Source organism: Ruditapes philippinarum, unplaced genomic scaffold (genome assembly GCF_026571515.1).
Source record: "Ruditapes philippinarum isolate M1 unplaced genomic scaffold, ASM2657151v2 ctg403_1_1_1_1, whole genome shotgun sequence".
Classification (NCBI taxonomy): Eukaryota; Metazoa; Mollusca; class Bivalvia; order Venerida; family Veneridae; genus Ruditapes; species Ruditapes philippinarum.
The window spans coordinates 44848-68121 of NW_026855774.1; the positions used below are offsets into that span (position 1 = coordinate 44848).

Genomic DNA, 23274 nt, shown 5'->3' on the forward strand with positions numbered 1-23274 from the left:
AATTTTGATGTTATATTTTGCACAAGTAATTGTATCATTATTAAAATAAGCATTTACCAGGTTCTCATTCAGACATTCGTTAAAATTATGCACGAACTATTTTGTGAAAAATTTTATAGTTCCGGTGAAATGCGTTGCTCGGTCTAAACTTAACTTGGTAATTTAAACATTTTAGAGTTTATAGATAACTTGATCAATTATCAAATGATTTTTTTCTATCATTTTAACATTTTTTTACTTAAACGTCTACTGGTGAATAAAGAAAATGTATTTGATTGTAACAACTACTTTGTCATTAGTTTTCGCAATCAAAAAAAAAAGGAAGTGGCTAGCCGTATGGGAAAACCACAGACACATTGGGTTGTGTGCTTGGCTCCCCTTCTTGATCCGCACTTGTATACACCATATATCTATTTTTATGGTGCAAACCGTACGTCAAAGTATTTTTGCATATTATTACGACCTGGACATAAAACTTGTTTTCCGCTATTTTAACAACGTTTAAAAAAGTCCCTAAAATATCATTATTTCATAAAGATAACAACGTACGCTTTCATTTGATGTCAGACGACTGGAATGAGTTTCGGCACTTATTTGTGCTTTCATTTATGCCGAGAACCAAATTCCCGCAGCGGTAACTTCCCCTAATCAGTAAAAAACCAAATCAAGAAGACTGACGGAAAGGGCCTAGTAGTTGCGATTGAATTTCTTTTTCCGCTGTAATTTACGGGAAACATTCCAGTTGTCATGAATTCGTAAAGAAGCATGTGACACGGTTAGGAAAATGTAATTAAATGTACAAAGCTTGGAAGAAAGGTACGATCGGATAATAACATGCATTTATTTATTAAAAGAATATATGCATCGACTGATTTACACCAGACATTAATGGCATGCAATAACATAAATACTTGAAATATATGAAGGGTCAGTTGTATTTACATTTCTAAGCTTGGTATCTTCAGGAAATTGAAGCGTTGGTAGAAAATTGACTTTTTTAAAACTTGATGAAATTCTATTCAAACTTGTTCATGTGTTAGACATTTAACCGTTTCATACTAATATAAGCAAAAATTTAAAACTAATTCTTGTAATAGATAATACTTTTAGATTTTTATATTGAGGGGCGGAGAAGGGCAGGGTCCATACTCCAAGTGTCTGTGGGGCAAACAGGACGTTTCGGCCCCAAACAAAATCGGCCCCTGTGCAAAAATTGGCCCCTAGACGTTTCGGCCCTTTTCCGCAAGACGTTTCGGCCTTTTTGTGTCGCCTCTACGAGTAATGGCGACATATAGTGATCACTTCTGCGTCGTCTGTCTGTCCGTCCGTCTGTCCGTCACAAAACTTGTCCAGACTACTCCTCATAATCTACTGGTGCAATTTCATCCAAACTTTACAGGAATGATCAGTACCAAGTCTAGTTGTGCATATTGTCAGCATTTTACGGTTCAATGATTTTTGTCAGAGTTATGGCCCTTTAATAATTTTTATTTTTAAAGTTTGTCCGGACTACTTCTCTTATACCACTAATGCAATTTCAATGAAACTTTACAGGATTGATCTGTACAGCTCAAGTCCTTGCGCATATTGCACAGGTTTTCAGGTTGAATGATTTTTGGCCGAGTTATGGCCCTTTGATTAAAAAGGTGTTTTTTTCTGTGTGTTGCCAGATACACAAAAGCTTGTCCGGACTACTCCTCATAAACTACTGGTTCAATTTCATCCAAACTTTACAGGAATGTTCAGTACCAAGTCTAGTTATGCATATTGTCAGAATTTTCCGGTTCAATGATTTTTATCAGAGTTATGGCCCATTAATAATTTTTATTTTTAAAGTTTGTCCGGACTACTTCTCTTATACCACTAATCCAATTTGAATGAAACTTTACAGTATTGATCTGTAGCTCAAGTCCTTGCGCATATTGCACAGGTTTTCAGGTTGAATGATTTTTGGCCGAGTTATGGCCCTTTGATGAAAAGGTGTTTTTTTCTGTGTGTTGCCAGATACACAAAAGCTTGTCTCCACTACTCCTCATAAACTACTGGTGCAATTTCATCCAAACTTTACAGGAATAATCAGTACCAAGTCTAGTTGTGCAATGTCCGTCCGTCTGTCACAAAACTTGTCCCAACATGAAATTGGCCATCATGAGGCGACGCATGTGATCACTGATCGCTCTTGTTTTATTACAGTTTTATTACAGTATAAAAGGTATTTTTATACTTAAAATTGTAGTATATTGATTGATTGATGGCACACAAACAATTATGACATTTTAATCCTTAATTGATAATCCATTGTAGATCTATCAATCGCTATTTAGATAAATGTTTTTTCAAGGTGTAACAATAAATACACCTAAAAAAGACACTTAATCTTTAAATTTTAAGACAGTTAACAAATGCAAAAACTTTTTGATAAACAAAATTAAATACAAATATACTTTAAAAATCATTATCTTTTGATCTCTATTAATCATTTAGCTAACACTTTAGATTTATGTTTTCTCAAGGTTTAACAAATTAATTATTTAAAGCGTATTGCTAATCAGCCGTTAGTAATATCAAAGATTTTTTAACTGATGATTTGATATAATTTCTTGATAATATATGCCCTGATTGAAAATCTATCACTTTTATTGTAAAAATGTCTGTTTACAAAGTATTGTTTGTTTTATCTAATAATTTTTTTTTTAACTGTTATGTGTTGTATTGTATTGCCAAAACTTGTCACTTACCATTAATTTAATAGTTGTTGATAATAAATGTTTGTATTGTTCTGTGTCTTGCTTTTTAATCGTTCAAATTTGAAGAAAAAAAAACTTGTTGATTAATCATTATGATCAGATAAAATACGTTTCAGTGTTCGTGTACTATGTTTTGTTTAATAAAGTTTATGTTCTGTTTGTTTAATTACTAGCTGCTATTTTAGCCTCATTCAATTAAAAATCATTATTTAATTATTCAAATAATTCTCTCATTCCTTTTATCTTTTCATTTATTTATATGCTATTTAAATTCTGGTATAAAACAAGTTAAGGTAAGACTTATTCTTAACTAAATATGGGGCTGATTTGGTGAAGGGCCAAAACGTCTTGGGTAATTTGGGGCCGAAATGACTCAAAATCCAGGTACGACTAGCCAAAAGTTCTAGCCGTACGTGAGTCACGTACGACTTGCCAGGACACACTGTATTGTCTAGCCGTACGGCACTTTTCAAAATTATATGAAAGTCGAAAATGCATATGTTATTTTGTTTCTTTAAACGAGGATTTTAACCAAGTGCCCGCATTTTTCCTTGTGTGTTCACTTTTTATAAATACTGGTTAGAGAGATAACTCTGACACATAGATAACCTCGACACTTGGTTTAATTTTTAGCTCACCTGTCACAAAGTGACAGGGTGAGCTTTTGTGATCGCTTTTCGTCCGGCGTCCGTCCGTAAACTTTTGCTTTAAATGACATCTCCTCATAAACCACTGAGCCAATTTCATCCAAACTTCACAGGAATGTTCCTTTGGTGGTCACCTTTAAAAATTGTTCAAAGAATTTAATTCCATGCAGAACTCTGGTTGCCATGGCAACCGAAAGAAAAATCTTTAAATATCTTCTTTTAAACAACCCTAAGAGCTAGAGCTTAGATATTTGGCATATATGTGTATAGCAAAAACTTAAAAATCTTCTTTGAAAAAACCCAAATAGCTAGAGTTTAGATATTAAGCATGAAACATCTTTAAGTAAATATCTACAAAGTTTGTTCAAATAAAAGCCCGGGGGTCAAAACTGGCCCTGCCCCAGGGGTGTCATTGTTTTTAACTATATGTGTATAGTAAAAACTTAAAAAATCTTCTTTTAAAAAACCCAATGAGCTAGAACTTAGATGTTTAGCATGAAACATCTTCTTATGGGTGTCTACCAAGTCTGTTCAAATAAAAGCCCTTGGGTAAAAATTGGCCCATGGGGGGGGGGGGGGGGGGGGGGGGCTATATACAGGTGAGCGACCTCAGGGCCATCATGGCCCTCTTGTTTGTTTGAAAGCAGAGTGTGATGAGATTTTTAGATTTGGTAAACTTTTTAGTGTGTTTATGTTGACCACAATTTTCTGTTACATAAACGGCCACAAAACATTCTTTTTACTTAACTTCCAGACGGTAGTTAGAATTGACTTACACTGGCTACTGACACGGGAAAATTTCTTTAAAAAAATGTTAAATTATCAATTAGGCATAGATAAAGCCAGATAACTCTGGCCCAAAAATTGGTCAATTCGTCACCATATTATTTCCGGTTGGACAAAAATGTATCAAATCCAGCCCCAAATTAGATTTTCAAAATAATGATTATGTCATGAGGAAATAAAAAATTTTATCAGGTATATATAAGTGACGTGTGAACTTTATTCGTCCCTGTCCTAGAGTCAACACCCTAACTGTGTATGTTAGAAAGTCTCAACAAATGTCTGTTAATAAAGAAAACAGTTGTATATTTTTATACAACAAAGTAAACTTAATGTATCTGCAAAACTTCTTTATCATAGAACGCTCCGATCATAAGGAAATATAGTGTATGACTATCAAACTAGTGCTGTAAAATGGTTAGGGTAACGAATCATGGCCACCCGAGGATATAGATATCCTAAAATTTGTCTCTTTAGCAGAGCTTTTTATGCTCCTTGAAAAATTTCGGGGGAGCATATAGTCGGCGCCTTGTCCGTCTGTCCGTCCGTCCGTTGTCTTGTCCGGAACATAACTTGAAAACCCTTGGAGATAATTTGTTTAAACTTCATACAGTGGTAGAGGGCATTGAGGGGGAGTGTAGTGTCAAAGAACCATAACTCTATTTTGCCCGGTTTTTGAATTATCTCCCCTGATAGAAAAATCTTGTCCAGGACATAACTCTAAAACTATAAGAGATATCAACATGAAACTTTGTAGGTGAATAGATCTCAATGGGTAGATGTGCAGTGCATAAGAACAATAACTCTTTTCATCCTAATTTTGGAGTTATTACCCTTTGTTAATTTTAACACTTTGAACTTTGTCCGGAACATAACTCTAAACTATAAGAGATATCAAGGTGAAACATTGTAGGAAGATAGATCTCATTGAGTAGAAATGCAGTGCAAAAGAACCATAACTCTGTTCAGCCTCATTTTTGAATTATATCCCCTTATTGAAAAATCTTGTCTGGGACATAACTCTAAAACTATAAGCGATATCAACATGAAACTTTGTAGGTGAATAGATCTCAATGGGTAGATGTGCAGTGCATAAGAACAATAACTCTTTTTGTCCTAATTTTGGAGTTATTGCCCTTTGTTAATTTTAACACTTTGAACTTTGTCCGGAACATAACTCTAAAACTATAAGAGATATCAAAATGAAACATTGTAGGTAGATAGATCTCATTGAGTAGAAGTGCAGTGCAAAAGAACCATAACTCTGTTAAGCCTCATTTTTGAATTATTTCCCCTTTTAGAAAAATCTTGTCCAGGACATAGCTGTAAAACTATAAGAGATATCAACATGAAACTTTGTAGGTAGATATATCTCAATGGGTAGATGTGCGTGCACAAGAATCATAACTCTGCATTGCCTAATTCTGGAGTTATTGCCCTTTGTTTATTTTTACTTTTTGAAGTTGTCCGGGACATAACTCAGAAACCATAAGAGATATCAACAAGAAACTTTGTAGGTTGATAGATCACATTGATTAGAAGTGCAGTGCAAAGAACAGTAACTCTTCCTTGCCTAATTCCTTCCCCCCCCCCCCCCATCATCAATTTTCTAGTTTTATTCCATGTTGCAAAAATCTGTAGCATTTGACTTATTTGATGCCGGATTGACTTTGGGCCGGAATCATAGACTTGGGTTCAAACCCTGTTGGGGCCAGTCGATGTTTCCTTGAGCAAGAAACTTTACACTCGAAGCTCAGTACTAGTTGGTTCCAGGAACAGATTCAAAAGTGTGTCTATAAGCTTATAGCTTCCTACACAATCAAACTAAAATAAATTCTGTATAAACCAATTAGTATTATATACAACCATGAGTTATTTCATGAGTTGATTAAGACATCACTAAACTTCTGATAATTACAGATGTCTATCAATCAATCACCACACCATAACCTTAATATCTCACAATGAATTTGTTGTTTAGATTAAAATACGTTGGAAAAAAATTTACATATTTTATATTTTAATTATTTTTTGATAAATAATAATATGAAATTTAAAAAGATATAAAAGATTTATCGTCTAAAAAGTAGCTAAGTTCATGTAAATTTGAGTTTATAGTTTTGTATCTCTATAAATATTGAAAAGATTTAAAACTGTACTTTTGTTTTGAATCATTTATTATACTATGGCCTTTGTATATGAACATTAGACACATCTGCACATTCTTTCATTTGACATGGTAAAATATGACAATGACCCCCAAATTCAATAGACTACTGCTTTATGGCAAAGTTCTATTCAGGATTGTATAGAAACAAAAAATGATCTATTCCTGCCATATGTATTTAGTGTTGCATTAATGTAGTGGCATAGCATTTTTGGCACATCTGTCACAAAATGACATGGTGAGCTTTTGTGATCGCTTTTCGTCGTCCGTCCATAAACTTTTACTTTAAACGACATCTTCTCATAAACCTCTAAGCCAATTTCATCCAAACTTCACATGAATGTTTCTTTGGTAGTCAACATAAAAAATTGTTCAAAGAATTTAATTCCAAGCAGAACTCTGGTTGCCATGGCAACCAAAATAAAAAACTTAGAATAGCTTCTTTTAGGAAACCTAAAGAGCTAGAGCTTAAATATTTGGCATGAAACATTATCTAGTCAGTGTCTACCAAGTTTGTTCAAATAAATGCCTTGGGATTAAAATTGGCCCCGCCCAGGGGGTCATTGATTTTCCTTATTTGTATAAAGTAAAAAAACTTAAAAATTCTTCTATTAAAAAACCCAAATAGCTATAGCTTAGATATTAAAGGAACTCCACTGAGGTTTATAAGCCTAAAAACATAAAATTTTAATTTTTCACATAAATAAACATGAGCACTTAAAACAGAAATATAAATAAAATATAACCAAGGAATATACAAGAAATACATTGAAAATCATATGTTTGTGCTATTCTCAGTCTGATTTGAGTGAAAAGCGTTTAAACGCTTTTCAATTTTGGGTCATTTTTTATGCTCCCCGAAAAATTTCTGAAATTTCCGTTGTCTTGTCCGGAGCATAACTTGAAAACCCTTGGAGAAAATTTGTTTAAACTTCATGCAGTGGTAGAGGGCATTGAGGGGGAGTGCAGTGTCAAAGAACCATAACTCTATTTTGCGCGGTTTTTGAATTATCTCCCCTTATAGAAAAATCTTGTCCAGGACATAACTCTAAAACTATAAGAGATATCAATATGAAACTTTGTAGCTGAATAGATCTCAATGGGAAGATGTGCAGTGCATAAGAACAATAACTCTTTTAGTCCTAATTTTGGAGTGATTGCCCTTTGTTAATTTTAACACTTTGAACTATGTCCGGAACATAACTCTAAAACTATAAGAGATATCAAGGTGAAACATTGTAGGTAGATAGATCTCATTGAGTAGAAGTGCAGTGCAAACGAACCATAATCATTTTTTAATTATCTCCCCTTTTAGAAAAATCTTGTCCAGGACATAGCTGTAAAACTATAAGAGATATCAACATGAAACTTTGTAGGTAGATATATCTCAATGGGTAGATGTGCAGTGCACAAGAATCATAACTCTGCCTTGCCTAATTCTGGAGTTATTGCCCTTTGTTTATTTTTACTTTTTGAAGTTGTCAGGGACATAACTAGGAAACCATAAGAGATATCAACAAGAAACTTTGTAGGTTGATAGATCACATTGATTAAAAGTGCAGTGCAAAGAACAGTAACTCTTCCTTGCCTAATTTTGGAATTATTGCACTTTGAACTTTTTCCAGGGACATAACTCTGAAACTACAATAGGTGTACTTTCCTGTGTCCAAAATCTATTTGGGGAGCATCACCCGGCTCAAACCGGGCTCTTGTTCACTATTATAATAATTATTCTGGAAAAACGGAAGGGATCTAATGATTGAAATTTTGCACATATGTTATTAGTATAGATCTTCATCAAATGGAGTAATAATCTCAAAAATTATTTCCAGTCCCGTAAAGTCAAAAAACCTCAGTGGAGTCCCTTTAAGCATGAAACATCTTCAGTGGGTGTTTACAAAGTTTGTTGGGGTTCATTGATTTTCCTTATTTGTATATATTAAAAACATAAAAAAAATCTTCTTTTTTTTAAAAACAAAAAACAAAATAGTTAGCCCTTAGATATTAAGCATGAAACAATCTTCTAGTGGGTGTCTATCAAGTTTGTTAAAATAGATGCCCTTGGGTAAAAATTGGCCTGGTCTCAGGGGGGCATTGTTTTTCCCTTTATGTATATAGAAAAAACTTAAAAAATCTTCTTTTAAAAACCCCAAAGAGCTAGAGCTAACTGTTTAGCATGAAACATCTTCTAATGGGTGTCTACCAAGTTTGTTCAAGTTCAGGGCCCTTTGGTTAAAATTGGCCCTGCCCCGGGGTCTTTGATTATCCTGATATGTGTATAGTAAAAACTTAAAAAATCTTATAAAAAAAACTCAAAGAGCTAGAGATTAGATACTAAGCATGAAATATCTTCTAGTGAGTATCTACTAAATTTGTTCAAATAAAAGCCCTGGAGTCAAAATTGTCTCTCCAACGGAGGGGTTGTTTTTCCCTATAAGTATTTAGTAAGAACTTAAAAAAAAATTCTTATAAAAACCCCAAAGAGTAAGAGCTTAAATATTTATCATGAAACATCTTCTAATGTGTGTCTACCAAGTTTGTTCAAATTAAAGCCACTGGTTTAAAATTGGCCATGGCCCAGAGGCCTATATACAGGTGAGTGATTTCAGGGTCATCATGGCCCTCTTGTTTCACAAATGCAATCTTGTGTTGTTTTCTATATGCCCAAAAGAATTTCAGAGTATATTGCATCTGGTTGTCGGTCTGTCAGCAGGTTTTTGTGTCCGGTCTGTTTCTTTTGAACTGGTGGAAGGCAGTAGAAACTACTTGGCAGAAATGTTAACCATAATGAGATGATGTGCAGAGTGCAGGTTTGACCTTTCTCAGGTCAAGGTCATACTAAGTCATTTTGAATCAATTTCAAAATTTTATGACGCTCTGTATCTTTTGAACTGGTAGAAAGAAATTAAAATTTTGGCAAAAATATTACTTTAATGAATAGCACTCTGGTCAATTTTTAACTTACAATTATACAATGTATATGGTGTCACTTTTAGGTTACATCTAATACAAACACTAGATTATTTTTCAAGCTTGTTTGATATGAGAGGATTGAACTCACAACTTCATGAGTGATTGTATTAGAGGCAGTTTTAAATTTTTATAAGTGAATTTCCTATATACATGTAAATGTATGTGATAGGTTCTTATACTTTTACAAAATGTACATTTGAAATGTAAACTTTCCTGATTTCAATACTAGTTTATATTCAAAAATAAGTAAGAAGATATAGCTCAAAATATAAAATTTATAAATTATTTAACTATTTTATTTCATTCAGGTGTCTGGCAATCAACATGGCTGGAAACTATTACTTTGTGATGGTTGGTCATCATGACAATCCTATATTTGAGATGGAATTTTTCCCACCAAGCAGGACAAATGATCCAAAGGTATTTGTAAAGCAATTAAATAGATCTGATCTTACTAAAAGTAAATCTAAGGAAAAGTACAGTGTAACTTCTGAAAACCCAACACCTGTGGGACTAGCCAAAAAGTTTTTGGAAGTTTCCGGAATTCAAAAGTTCAGAATTACTTGAACAAGTAGAAACATTAAGTTAATATCGAACATCAATTGTTTAAGACATGATGAAAAATATAGGAATGTTTTTAAATTCATACAATGGAAAATCTATAGAACTTAAAAAGTTATAACTACGTTGAATATCATACACATATACTTATCACCTATTACTGAATTTGTTGATACAAAAGCGTAATTTCATGTTGTACCAGCTATTAATAAACTGTATTTTGTTGTTTTTTTCCCATCACAATATACTTCTCATTTTTTATTTTTCACACTTTAATCAAGTGTTTGACATGACATGCTATCGTATCTACTTCATCCTTATTTGATTTAGGATACATGTTTGTTGTAGTTTAATTCTGATTTGTATGTCTAAGCAAATTTTCTCTCATTGTTAAATAAATTAAGTAAATAAATTATCAATGTCAAAATGTAGTAGAAGTTTTTAAAGGATATTCAAGTTTTTTCTATAAATACAGAATTTTTTTTTCATCGAGTGGTATGAAAATAAAATTTAATATTTCATGATTGGCGGTAGCCATGAGAGAAAACATGATAATTTTCATAACAGAAGATGAGAATAAATCCTGTATTTATAGAAAAAACTTGAATTTTCTGTTTATTATATACATTTTTCTATTTGATATTACAATTTGAAAGATTTCCCCTTAATTTTGTGTATTGGCTGAATTTAGAAGTTATAACTACATTATTATGTTCCTCAAAAATGCAAATATTGAAAAGACTTAATTTTGCTTGATTGTAGAAAGATGATCATCGTCACTTGAATCAGTTTGTGGCGCATGAGGCTCTTGACCTGGTAGATGAACAGATGTGGTCCACCAGTAATATGTACCTCAAGATTGTTGACAAGTTTAATGAGTGGTTTGTGTCTGCCTTCGTTACTGCAGGACGTATCCTTTTTAAGATTTGACAGTTACATAAAATTATGAATATGATGTATACAGGATAATATACGGGATCTTTTTTTGTCACCTGCTTCTGAGTAGCAATGACATTAAGTGATCACTTCTGTGTATCCGTCTGTCACAAAACTTGTCCAGACTACTCCTCAGAAACAAAGTAACAGGGTGAGCTTTTGTGATCGCTTTTCGTCCGGCGTCCATCCGGCGTCTGTAAACTTTTACTTTAAATGACATCTCATAAACCACTAGGCCAATTTCATCCAAACTTCACAGGAATGTTCCTTTGGTGATCAACTTTAAAAATTGTTCAAAGAATTTAATTTCATGTTGAAGAAAAAACTTTAAATATCTTCTTTTAAAAAACCCAAAGAGCTAGAGCTTAGATATTTGGCATGAAACATCTTCTAGTAAGTGTCTACAAAGTTTGTTCAGGGCCGGCAAAATCAATTGTCCGAGTTGCCCGAGTCGTAAAATTGTAGGTCCTGGCAAGTAAAATTTTGCAGTTTACTTGTCCGTGGACAAGTAAATTTCGGTGGTTAAAAGAGGAATTCTGAAGAAAAAAAATCTAGTTCTTTTCTAATAGATCTAAATCAGAAGAAAAATCACACATTTAATACGAAAACTAGCGTGTGAAGTGTGGTGTCATTAATGAGGGCATTCCGTGCATATTAGGGTGTTACTATTTTAAGTGTTTACATAAATAGCAACCAACCAGGCTTGAGGTTTTCCTTACGTCATGCAGTTACTGCATGCGCGCGGCAATTGAGTATACATGTTTGTTTTGGTTTATGACTGCCGACTTAGCCTCTGCAATAAAATATTTTCGGTAGCAACGGGGTTCTGCCATAAAATTGAATTGGAAGCTGTGGTCTTTTCAAGCGCATTTATTGTTTAGATAGCAGACACAGCATCAATCTTGCAACAGTTGTCTTTGAAATACCGCTGTGTTGTATGAAAATTAAATACATTGTATAGCTTTTCCAGGTCATTCGGGAATATTTACGCTCATATCGACAATTTGACTGCTTGAATTTATGTGGACAAAGTCATTTTATAATTTATTTTATGTAAAGATTTCTTGTGAAAATGCCTTTGTTTTTGAATGTCTAATACTGGTGTTAATGTATACATGTCAGTTTCATCGTCGCCGATGGTAATAATGTCAAAATTTTCACAATTCATCTGCTGCAACCAAGCGTAAATACGTATATGATATTACATTCTGTGGCAATCATAATTATATCGTTAAAAAAAGCCAGATGTCATCAATTAGACAAATCTAACTCAAGAGTACATATGATTTTTTAACAGGATTCAAATGAATATTATATAGATGAATAGAATAAGGAGTGAATAAATAAGAAATGGTACCAGAGTGCAAAAAAATGAAGACAATATTTTAGAGCAATTTGGGTGCAAGGAAAACTGAAAAAGTGCTGGCAAAAGACCAATGCTCCTTCCAGTAAAATATACACAATTTGTCCATCACTGTCGTTCTACTTTAATCTACTGCCGTTAACATTTTTTAAATATATTATATTATAATCATAATATATTATATTATTAAACATATGGCATAGAATGTTTAATAAAATTGAAAGAAAGTTCATAATCATATTGCTCTTCTTTATTGACATTTGCAGTAAATATTAAATATAAATACGGACAAGTGAACATTGAGTACGGACAAGTAAATTTCTTAGGTTACTTGTCCGTGGACAAGTACAATTTTCTGAGATTTTGCCGGCCCTGTTGTTCAAATAAAAGCCCTGGGGTCAAAACTGGCCCCGCCCCAGGGGTGTCATTGTTTTTAACTATATGTGTATAGTAAAAACTTTAAAAATCTTCTTTTAAAAAACCCAATGAGCTAGAGCTTAGATATGTAGCATGAAACATCTTCTTATGGGTGTCTACCAAGTTTGTTCAATTAAAAGCCCTTGGGTTAAAATTGGTCCTGCCGGGGATGGGGGAGGCCTATATATAGGTGAGCAACCTCAGGGCCATCATGGCCCTCTTGTTTGTCAAGTTATGTCTATCATGAGGTGACACATGTCATCACTAATGGCCCTTGTGCTTATATGTATATAGTAAAAAAAATACTTCTTGTAAAACCAAGAGCTAGAGCTTAGAGATTTAGCATGAAACATCTTCTAGTGAGTGTCTACCAAGATGTTTTTAAATAAAAGCATTTAGGGTCTAAATTGGCCGTGTCCCATGGATCATTGATTTTCCTTAAATGCATTTAGTAAAAAAAAAAGAAATCTTCTATTATTCTTTAGAGACTTTAGCTTAGATACATTGTCTTATGACTACCAATTTTGTTCAAATTATAACCTCTGGCTAAAAATTAGCTCCACCCCAGGGGTCATTTAGTTTACATAGACTTAGATAAGAAATACATTTAACATTTCTTTTGTAAAACTAAAATGTCCACAGTTATGATATTTGGCATGTAGAATAGACTAGTGGATCCTCCTCTTAAGTTATGTAATTGATGAACCTTGGATTAAAAATGTCCCTGCCCTAGAGTCACTAATTTTACTCAAGGCTTATATACATGTATGTATTACAGAGCAGTTAATTCAAACTTAATTATCTCCCATAAATAAGATAAAGTTTTACATTCATACCAAGAAAGTAATTTTTTAACCTTTTACCCCATGAGCATAATGCTTAAAATGGCCGTTTTCATTGAAAAGCCTCCTGTAACAAGTTCAAACTGCTATGAAACTATGAAAAATGCTTCAATACTAATGAAACTTGGCACAAATGTTGAATACACCATAGCCTTTGTAACAGCATGCTCAATGGTAAATTTCCTGTTACCATGGCAACGGGGGGACATCTCAAAATTGCCAAAAATCACTATTTTGCATTGTTTTTTCCATCAAAACTGATTTCAAAGTGCTGCAACTTCTCAATGAATTGAGATAGAGTAAAAGGCTTTTCAGCGTCGGTTACTAGTTACCCTAAGATCGACCTGAGGCCATTTTTAGCCTGTCACATGTCCAAAATTTTCTTGGCGATGAGGGGGACTCCGCCCTCCTTAAAAACCCCCAAACAGAAGGGGGCACATCCCCCTTCTGGCAACCCCCTGATGTTACATTTAGATGGGGGACGGCGCCGAAAAAGTGGTCACTTTTTTTAACAACATTTCTCAAACGGAAAACAGTGTTTGGGGTCTAAATAGGGCATTTTTTCACTGTTTGAGGCCTCAAAAAAGGGGGGGGGGGTTGCAAAAAGCCGTCGAAACACACTTATATAAGGGAAAAGGTTAATTATTATCTATGAAATTATGATGACTTAATTTATCAAAAAAATATGTATATAAATAAAAAGTAAATGTCTAAATCTGCTCTAGGGTCACTTATTTTACAAAGACTTTATAGATATATACAGTATATGCATTATTGAGCAAGTAATTCTGGCTTAATAACCTTCCTTTAATAAGGTAAGGTAAAGTTTTGCATTCATACCAAGAAATTTAATAAGATTTTTAACTCACCTGACCTTGCTCAGGGTGAGATTTTAAGACTGTTGAATGTTCGTCGTCTGTCGTTGATCCATATTTGTTCATTAACACTCTAACGGTCACATTTTTGCCTCAATCATTTGCTTATCTAGGTAATTGCTCGGATTAGTTCAAACATAGGTCATTTCAGATGAAAAACTAGGTCACAGGAGCTAAAAAAAGAAAAATCTTGTGGTCTTAACACTCTAGTGGTCACATATTTGACTCAATCATCATCAAACTTGGTCAGGATGCTTGACTAGGTAATTGCTAATTAGTAATTGCTCGGATGAGTTTGATGGGCCAGGTGAGCGATCTAGGGCCATCTTGGCCCTCTTGTTCTTATACAATAAGTATCTTTATATATACTATATGTATGTAGTAAAAACAGAAAAAAAAAATCTTTTTCTATTATACTATCAAGGCTTTAAACAGGTGGCATGAAACATTGTCTGGTGGACCACTACAAAAATTGTTCAAATTATAGCCCTCTGGGTCAAAATTGGCCCAACCCAAGGGAACATAGATTTTCGTTTTATGTATATAGGAAAAGCTTTGAAATAAAAGTTTCTTCTCTAAATCTACAAGAGCTAAAGCTTAGTCTCCATAGTACAGTGACTTTTACATAGCAACCATTGACTTCCATAGCAAACATTAACTGTCCATAGCAACAAGTAAACCATAGTAAGGAACTGACTTCCAAGGAAACCATTTATTTTGTATAGCAACCAGTGACTTCTTATGTTACTATTGTTTTCTCTTAGCAATAGCAGCCAGTAATGTTTTACACATGCGCCTTTTCAGATACAGAGAACTATGAGATATCAGTTTAATTAAGATTTAGATTTTATATCAGCATTTGTTATAGAATACAATATTACTTGTTTCATGTCATTGAGAGTAATAATATTCAGGTGAGCAATATAAGGGCCATCATGGCCCTCTTGTTTTAAAGTTTTGTCCATGCTACTTCTTTGTTATACAACTTACGCAATTTAAATGGAACTTTACAGGATTGACCGGCACCTTAAATACTTGCGTATTAAACAGGTTATGTCATGTATATAGTCATATCATATCACTGTAAAACGTTTCAGCATATTTTGGCAACGATGCAAAGAAATACACTTTATCTTATATGCAGAAATACTAAGTGTTCTTTATCAAACCTTTTAATGAAAGTATTGACACAATTACTTTAATATAAATTAGTGATTAAGCCATAAGACGATTATTTATTTCATTCTCCTTAATGATTAAAAAAGGTATGAGATTTATAATGTTACATGAAGTTAAGAATGAAGATGGAATCAAAAACTTCTTTACTGAAGTATATGACACTTATATCAAGGTAAGCATATATACATCTGTTAAAGAGATAATTATCTTTTAGATTTGTTTAATTTAATGTTAGTTATGAAAGTTTAAGTCACACAAGATAACTTTGTTTTTAATGTTGCATAAAGTTGTTTAGTTTAGAGATTGTCTAGTTTACACAAGAATAAGCATGAATCTACAGGCTTGCTGCTTGTAACATTTTCCATGTTTTTAGCTCACCAGAACTGAAGGTTCAGGGTGAGGTATTAGTATCAAAGGGGGATGCTCCGTCGTCATGCATCAACAATTGTCTTCTTCTCTAAAACTGCTGGGCAGATTTACTTCAAATTTGGTCTGTAGCATCCTTGTGACAGTCACACTTGAATTTGCTTATGTCATTTCAATTGGCCCCTTTTAGGGGTCAACAGAGCTAAAAATAGAAAAACCTTTAAACATCTTCTACTACAGAACTAATTGATGGATGATCCCCAAACTTTGTCTGTAGCATTCTTAGGTAGTCTTTTATCAAGTTTGCTCATATTAATTTGATTGGCCCATTTTAGAGGCCACTAAAGCTTAAAATAGAAAAACCTTTGAACATCATATCCTACTAAAATAATTGATAGATGATCACCAAACTTTGTAGCATTTTTAGGTAGTCTTTTATCAAGTTTGCACATATTAATTCGATTGGCCAATTTTAGGGGCCGCTAAAGCTTAAATGTCCCAGGTGATTGCATTTCTTCAAATTATTTTTTAAACATATTCTATGCTCAAATTTGATTTTAGAAAATATTGACAATGGATAATTTCCAACACTGAAAAGCAGTTTTTTTCTGGTGAGCGACTCAGGGCCATCATGGGCATCTTGTATATATTAATCTTTAACATGCTTGACATGTTTAAAAGATTTTTCTGTTTTAATTTGGATGTTCTCAAAGTTTATGTTTTATAGAGTTTTGGTATCAAAATGCTTAAGTAAGGAATCATTTGTATAGATTTGGGTCAGCCTGTACAGACATGCAGGCTTGCATTGTTAGGTCACCTGTCACAAAGTGACATTGCGAGCTTTTGTGATCGCTTTTCGTCCGCCGTCCATCCATCAGTAAACTTTTACTTTAAACAACATCTCCTCCTCATAAACCGCTAAGCCAATTTTATCCAAGCTTCACAGGAATGTTCCTATGGTAGTCAACTTAAATAATTGTTCAAAGAATTTAATTCCAAGCAGAACTCTGGTTGCCATGACAACCGAAAGAAAAAACTTCTGTTAAAAAACTGAAAGAGCTAGAGCTTTAATATTTTGCATGAGTCATCATCTAGTAAATTGGCCCCGCCCAGGGGGTCATTGTTTTCACCTTTATGTATATATAGTAAAAACTTAAAAAATCTTCTTTTAAAACCCCAAAGAGCTAGAGCTAAGATATTTAGCATGAAACATCTTCTAATGGGTGTCTACCCATAAGGGCCCTTGGGTCGAAATTGGCCCTGCCGCAGGGGTCAATGATTTGCGTTACATGTATATGTGTGAAGTAAAAACTTAAAAAATCTTTTTAGCTCACCTGAAATGTCATCAAACTTAGTCAGGATGCTTGTCTAGGTAATTGCTCGGATGAGTTCGAACATGGGTCAAAAACTAGGTCACCGGAGCTAAAAATAGAAAAATCTTGTAAACACTCTGGTAGTCACATTTTTGACTCAATTGTCATCAAACATGGTCAGCATGCTTGTCTAGGTAATTGCTCAGATTAGTTCGAACATGGGTCATGTCGGATGAAAAACTAGGTCACACTGCCAAAATATGGAAAAACCTTGTTAACACTCTAGTAGTCACATTTTTGACTCAATTATCATCAAACTTGATCAGGATGCTTGTCTAGGTAATTGCTTGGATGAGTCCGAACATGGGTCATCTCACATGAAAAACTAGGTCACCAGAGCTAAAAGTAGAAAAATCTTGTTAAAACTCTAGTGGCTAATGTTTTGATCCAAGTATCCTGGAAATTAGTCTGAAAGTTTGTTTTGATGATTTCTAGGTCAAGTTCGAATATGGGTCACCTAGGTAAAAAAACTAGGTCACACTGCTCGAATATGGAAAATCCTTGTTAACACATTTTTGGTCACATTATTCACTCACCTGTCATGAAACTTGGTCAGAATGCTTGTCTAGGTAACTGTTCAGATGAGTTTTATGGGTCAGGTGAGCGATCTAGGGCCATCATGGCCCTCTTGTTATAAAAAACCCAAGGAGCTAGAGTTTAGATACTAAGCATGACATATCTTATTGAGTGTCTACCATGTTTGTTCAAATAAAACCCATGTGGTCAAAATTGGCCCCTCCCAGGGGGGGTCATTGTTTTTCCCTATATGTATACAGTAAATCTTAAAAAATCTTCTTATAAAAACCCCAAAGAGCTAGAGCTTAGATATTTATCATGAAACATCTTCTAATGGGTGTTTACCAAGTTGGTTCAAATTAAAGCCCCTGGTTTAAAATTGGCCTTGGCCTTGGCCCAGGGGCCTATAAACAAGTGAGCGATTTCAGGGCCATCATGGCCCTCAAGTTTTTATACTGTTAGCATAACCATATCATTATCACAAAAAATATTTACAGAGTTGATAATAAAATCTTTGTCATAAATGTTTTGTTTTAATGAAGTAATTGTTATTTTTTCAGCATGCCATGAATCCATTCTATGAGATCAATAAACCTATTACATCATCTGCTTTTGAGAAGAAAGTTCAACTTTATGGTAAAAAATACCTCACTGGATAGTTTTAATGTATCCTGAAACCAATAGGAATTATATAATATCAAGTTTAAGACCTAGATCTGTGATAAATATTTGATAATTACACTGTAATATTGTCTTACATGTGAATATGTTTAATTTGCTGATAGATATAAAGACAGAAACTTGTATGTAAAATGAATGTTTTTTATGAAGAAAAACAAACAGTTTGCATTTGAAAATACTGGAAACAGAAATTATTTTATGGAGAAAATATGTACAATGAAAGGAATAAGGTGGATTTTTAAGAAGAGTGTTGTACAAATGAAGGATCCACACCTTTACTGTATTGCTGATCTGAAAAATAATGAGGACCTTATTTTTTCTTGCAAAAAGCTTCTGCATAGATTCAACATTCCAGATGTTTACATAAAATTACTTATCAGTAACAATACTTTGGAAGCATGAGTGTATTATTTTCAATATACTTTATTTGTTACATTTATTTCTCATGTCATATATTTAGTTTATTGTGGAATATAATATTATAACAGTTAATCTACAATAATTGTCATGTGATTGTAGATATTTAATGAAAGGGAAATGTGCAATTTTGAAATTGTAATTTGAAAAAATAAAATTTGTATTAAACTGCTTTTATTTTGAGATATTTTGATAGTACATATTATAATAATCTCAATCATAAACATAAAAAATATGTAACAACAACAATGGTAGGGTATTGTGGATAAACACAACATTCATAAAGGGAGAAAAACCCCGGAACTCAGGGTGATTGTATCTCAAAACATTATCCCATTTTCAGCAACATTTAAAGTCTGTTATTCACATCTCATTATAGCTATAGTTATACCACTGTGCAACAAAGCTGTAAGGGTCAGCTTGTCGTCTGGTTGTCTATCAGATTTTCCTTGTCTTCCAATGACTTAATAATGATTAATCCTTTGGCGCACAGTCTTCATATTTGTGTTGAGATTGGTCATCATTAGTAGACAACCCCTATTGATTTTTTAAGTCGGAGGTCAAGGTCACAGGTGCCTTTTTGGTATTGAGACTGGTTATGACTAGAAGATGACCCCAATTGATTATGAGGTCACTAAGTCAAAGGTCGGGTCAGAAAGGCCTTGACTAAAAAATGCTTGTCCGTCCAGTAACTTAAGAATCCTTTGGCCCACAGTCTTTATATTTTGCATGGAGATTAGACATGACCATTAGATGAACCCTATTGATTTTGCAGTCACTGGATCAAAGGTCAAGGTCACAGGGACCTTGACTTTATAAACTTGTCCGCCCAAGAATCCTTTGACCCAGTCTTCATATTTGGCATGGAGGTTGATCATGTCCATTTGGTGACCCCTATTGAAGTCACTGGGTCAAGGTCATAGGGGCCTTTAGTTCAAAAGGCTTGTCCGCTCAATTGCTTAAAAATGCTTTGGTCAACTGTCTTCATATTTGGTATTGATTCAAAGGTTTACTTTAAGTGGGGTATGTATTGATATACTCCATATTTAATTGTTAATTGGTTTTTAAACTATTGTGGCCAATTGGGTTAAAAACCTGATAATGCTTTTTTGTGTCAAGTTGCACAATGTAATTTATTATTTCCGGGAAATTGAATGAGCGAATGATCAGAAATTTTAAAACCACATTATTGGGCCAGACCTACATCTAGTTATACAAAAATCTTGAAAAATATTTTCATTTCCTTCATGTCATAACACATCAATTGAGTCCCATTAACTTAATAACGTAATTTGCGATTTCTTTCAATGGTAGACTTTGGTGTCTCAAATATAAAAAGTCCTGCTTGCGAAGCTTTCTTAATTATTCTACCTTCTATATTATTGTATTTCACATGTACTTCCCCTTCCTTTAATGTAGTCAAATCGTGCTGTTATAACTCCGCTTTGCGCTTACAACGTAAGTTTGAAGTGCTTAAGTCTTATAGTTAATGTAGATTAGCAGCAGTTTTTGTGGTGCTTCATGAAGAGTTGTTTTAATCTGCCTACCAAATAAGATTTTTGTATGGTCATATTATCACACAATATATCATCATCACTTCATATGGGCAGTCACATTTGGACAGTATGTGTTTTACTGTCTGTGTTATTAATAGAAATATTTTTCTCTGAAAGTAACATGCCAAAAATTTATTTTGCTTGAATTATCATCTTGTGTTCTTCTATTAAAGTTATACAAATTATGTCCCAGGGATCATAAATCTTGCCCTCAGAATCACTTCGTTTATGTTGACTTGTTTAGTAAAATGTGTACAATTTTTTTTGTGAGGAAGTACAAAGCTCAGAGCTGGTACTTGTAGAATCACCTTGTGATCCTCTACAGAAGTTATAATCATCTATGGGTCCAAATGTGCCCCGCCCTTGAGGTGACATACTTTACATAGACTTGTAAAGGAATTTACATGTGAAACTACAATGCAAGAGCTAAGATGTCTGTCACGTGGCATTGCCTAGTGGACCTCTGCAAATGTTTTATAAGAAGTGCCGAGTTCGAAAATGAAAACTTTTTTGTGTCACTTAGTTTATATGTATATACTTGTACTGAATAAAATGTCTGAAAAGTACAATGCTCGGAACTTATGTATTATGCATGTAGTATCATTTTGTGGTCCTTTACGAACGTTAAAATGCCAAGAGCTTTAATATTTGCCATGAAGCATTTGTAACAGACATCTACAAATAAGTCAAAAATTATGTACATTGGGTAAAAAATGAGGAAAAAAAATGACATTACCGACTTTGGCATTGAAAATAAAACATTAACTTCTTTATTTTAGAAAAGTAAATAGCCATTTAAACAAATACATTTTAAATATGCATGCCTAAATAAAATGATAAACTGACACACCAGATTTATATTTATTTGAATTAATGAGGATGAAACCATTTTATTCATTTCCGTAAATCAAGGTTGGTTAATGTTCAGAAATCCTATCCTCTCCAACACCTGTAAAATAAAGAAAGATAATAACAGATATCAGCAGATTGTCATCTATATGGTCATAACAGGTTAATAAAAGTGTTATACTGGTTCTTTGTTATCTGATGTTTTAATTCGCCTATGATGTTTATAATAAGTTTTAATAAATGATACACGGTTTACCATGTTGCGCAATAAACAACATTTTCAGCGTAAACCCAGTACATAGAATAAATCGTCAGAATATTTAGTCATAAAAGTAAGCCGGGACAATATACTAAGACACCAGAAGACTGACCTTGTCGTATTCCGCATCATATTCCTGTAGTGATATCTTGTTGTCTTTAGCTGTAAAGCACGAATGCAAGAGATTTTCAATTAACACCAAATGAAACTTTCAGCGCTATTAAGTGACATCAAATACAATATTATAGAAAAATGATAAACTAAAGTTTTCTGACACAGAACGTGTTTAGTTTTCACAAGGATTTAAATTCAAGACGCCTAAAACAACACTGTAATGTGAATAAAAACATGTTAGATTGCGGTTGATTACCCGTTGTGATTTAGACCAAGAAGTTTCAGACAGTTTGAAATACAAAGCGAACAAATTGTAAATCATCTACACTCCTAAAATACATTTATTGCCTAACAAAGTACTTCGTGCAAAGTTAAAAGACTGTTTTGTGTATCAAAATTGAATTCTTGAGTGAAACAGCTCTTTTTCTGCGATATCAATACTGTAATGCAGTTTGTCTTCCACCACTGTTTCATTTGATCGATGTAGGTAGTTGACATGCATTTGTAGATACATTGTTAATGAATACCGCTCCTTAACTGTCCGTTGCTATATAACCGAAATACTTATAAACCGGAAGTACCCAACAAAAGCAAGACGGTGACATTTGATAAGAAAGAGCATATTTCATGTTAACCTTTTGAATAACATTATTTACTTACGATTGACGTCAATCTCGTGGAATTCAGCTATATCATCTTCCACCTCGATACAACCATCACTGTTATGATCAAAGTGGTTAAATAATTCCCATTCGAATTTGAGTGAATCACTTGAATGCGATGAAAAAAACTCGGCCTGTGTAACGCAACCATCCTCTGAAACATGAAACTTAAACCGTTTAACAATTTCTATCTGCTGAATTTATACAGTGGTTTGCCTGCTCTGAATATAAAACATACGGAATTTAAATATCTAAAATAAAGCTACCAATAGTATAGAGCCTTGACGATATGGTGACATTGATCTATACTAATGGCAAATATTAATCACCTTTGTTTCCATCAGGAAAATGATAAGAAATGTGAAAAAGATATATCAGTTTAACTGTTCAAGAAAAGATAAAAATACATATGTAAAGTTAATTCAAGTTAATTATTCGAAATTATTACTATCACAGTATATTCTAAACAAAATATTTACATTTTGCTTATAGTTTCCATTACACCATTGGTTAGTGGTAACAACTCTGTTAAATGAATTATTTTGAGAGAATGTAACGAAAATGATTAAGATTAAAAAAGTGCATGAATTTATTACTGTTGGCATCCCACGAGGTTATTCTAGCTTCAAACTCCTGAAGATTTACAAAATTATTTTTGTCTGTATCAATGTCGTGAAACTCTTTGTTTAACTCAAAGTTCACTTCTGTCAAATTGTGTCCAAATGTTGCTAACAGCATCCTAAACAACAGCAACACGTTTCATGAGGGCATAGAGCGAGAAATCAATACATGTATATATAGAAATTAATATAAATTATATATTAAATTTTTAATAAAAAAATATTTTAACTTTTAAATTTATAAAATATTTGAAAATGGGGAGTTATATATTTAAAAAAACTATATAACCCAAATTTTTGTTGTAAATTTTTATTTGAAAACCCTAAATTAATTTAATTATTTTCAAAAATGGACTTGGGGTATTGCTTAT

The 23274-nt window shown here is 33.3% G+C and overlaps 2 protein-coding genes across 2 annotated transcripts; one reads left to right on the top strand and one right to left on the bottom strand.

Annotated features, from left to right (window-relative positions):
* The first annotated feature begins 51 nt into the window (after nucleotides 1-51).
* On the top strand, nucleotides 52-19015 carry LOC132744327 (trafficking protein particle complex subunit 2-like). Its single transcript, XM_060733008.1, has 5 exons — nucleotides 52-157; nucleotides 9626-9737; nucleotides 10641-10788; nucleotides 15577-15662; nucleotides 18306-19015. The coding sequence occupies exons 2-5, from the start codon at nucleotides 9642-9644 to the stop codon at nucleotides 18402-18404; spliced, it is 429 nt and encodes a 142-aa protein (XP_060588991.1). The 5' UTR covers nucleotides 52-157; nucleotides 9626-9641; the 3' UTR covers nucleotides 18405-19015.
* Nucleotides 19016-21248: 2233 nt separating this feature from the next.
* Nucleotides 21249-23056, bottom strand: LOC132744328 (uncharacterized). The gene is made up of 4 exons (XM_060733009.1): nucleotides 22880-23056; nucleotides 22282-22437; nucleotides 21620-21669; nucleotides 21249-21348 (listed from the first exon to the last, which is right to left on the bottom strand). The coding sequence occupies exons 1-4, from the start codon at nucleotides 23019-23021 to the stop codon at nucleotides 21307-21309; spliced, it is 390 nt and encodes a 129-aa protein (XP_060588992.1). The 5' UTR covers nucleotides 23022-23056; the 3' UTR covers nucleotides 21249-21306.
* Between the last annotated feature and the right edge of the window lie 218 nt (nucleotides 23057-23274).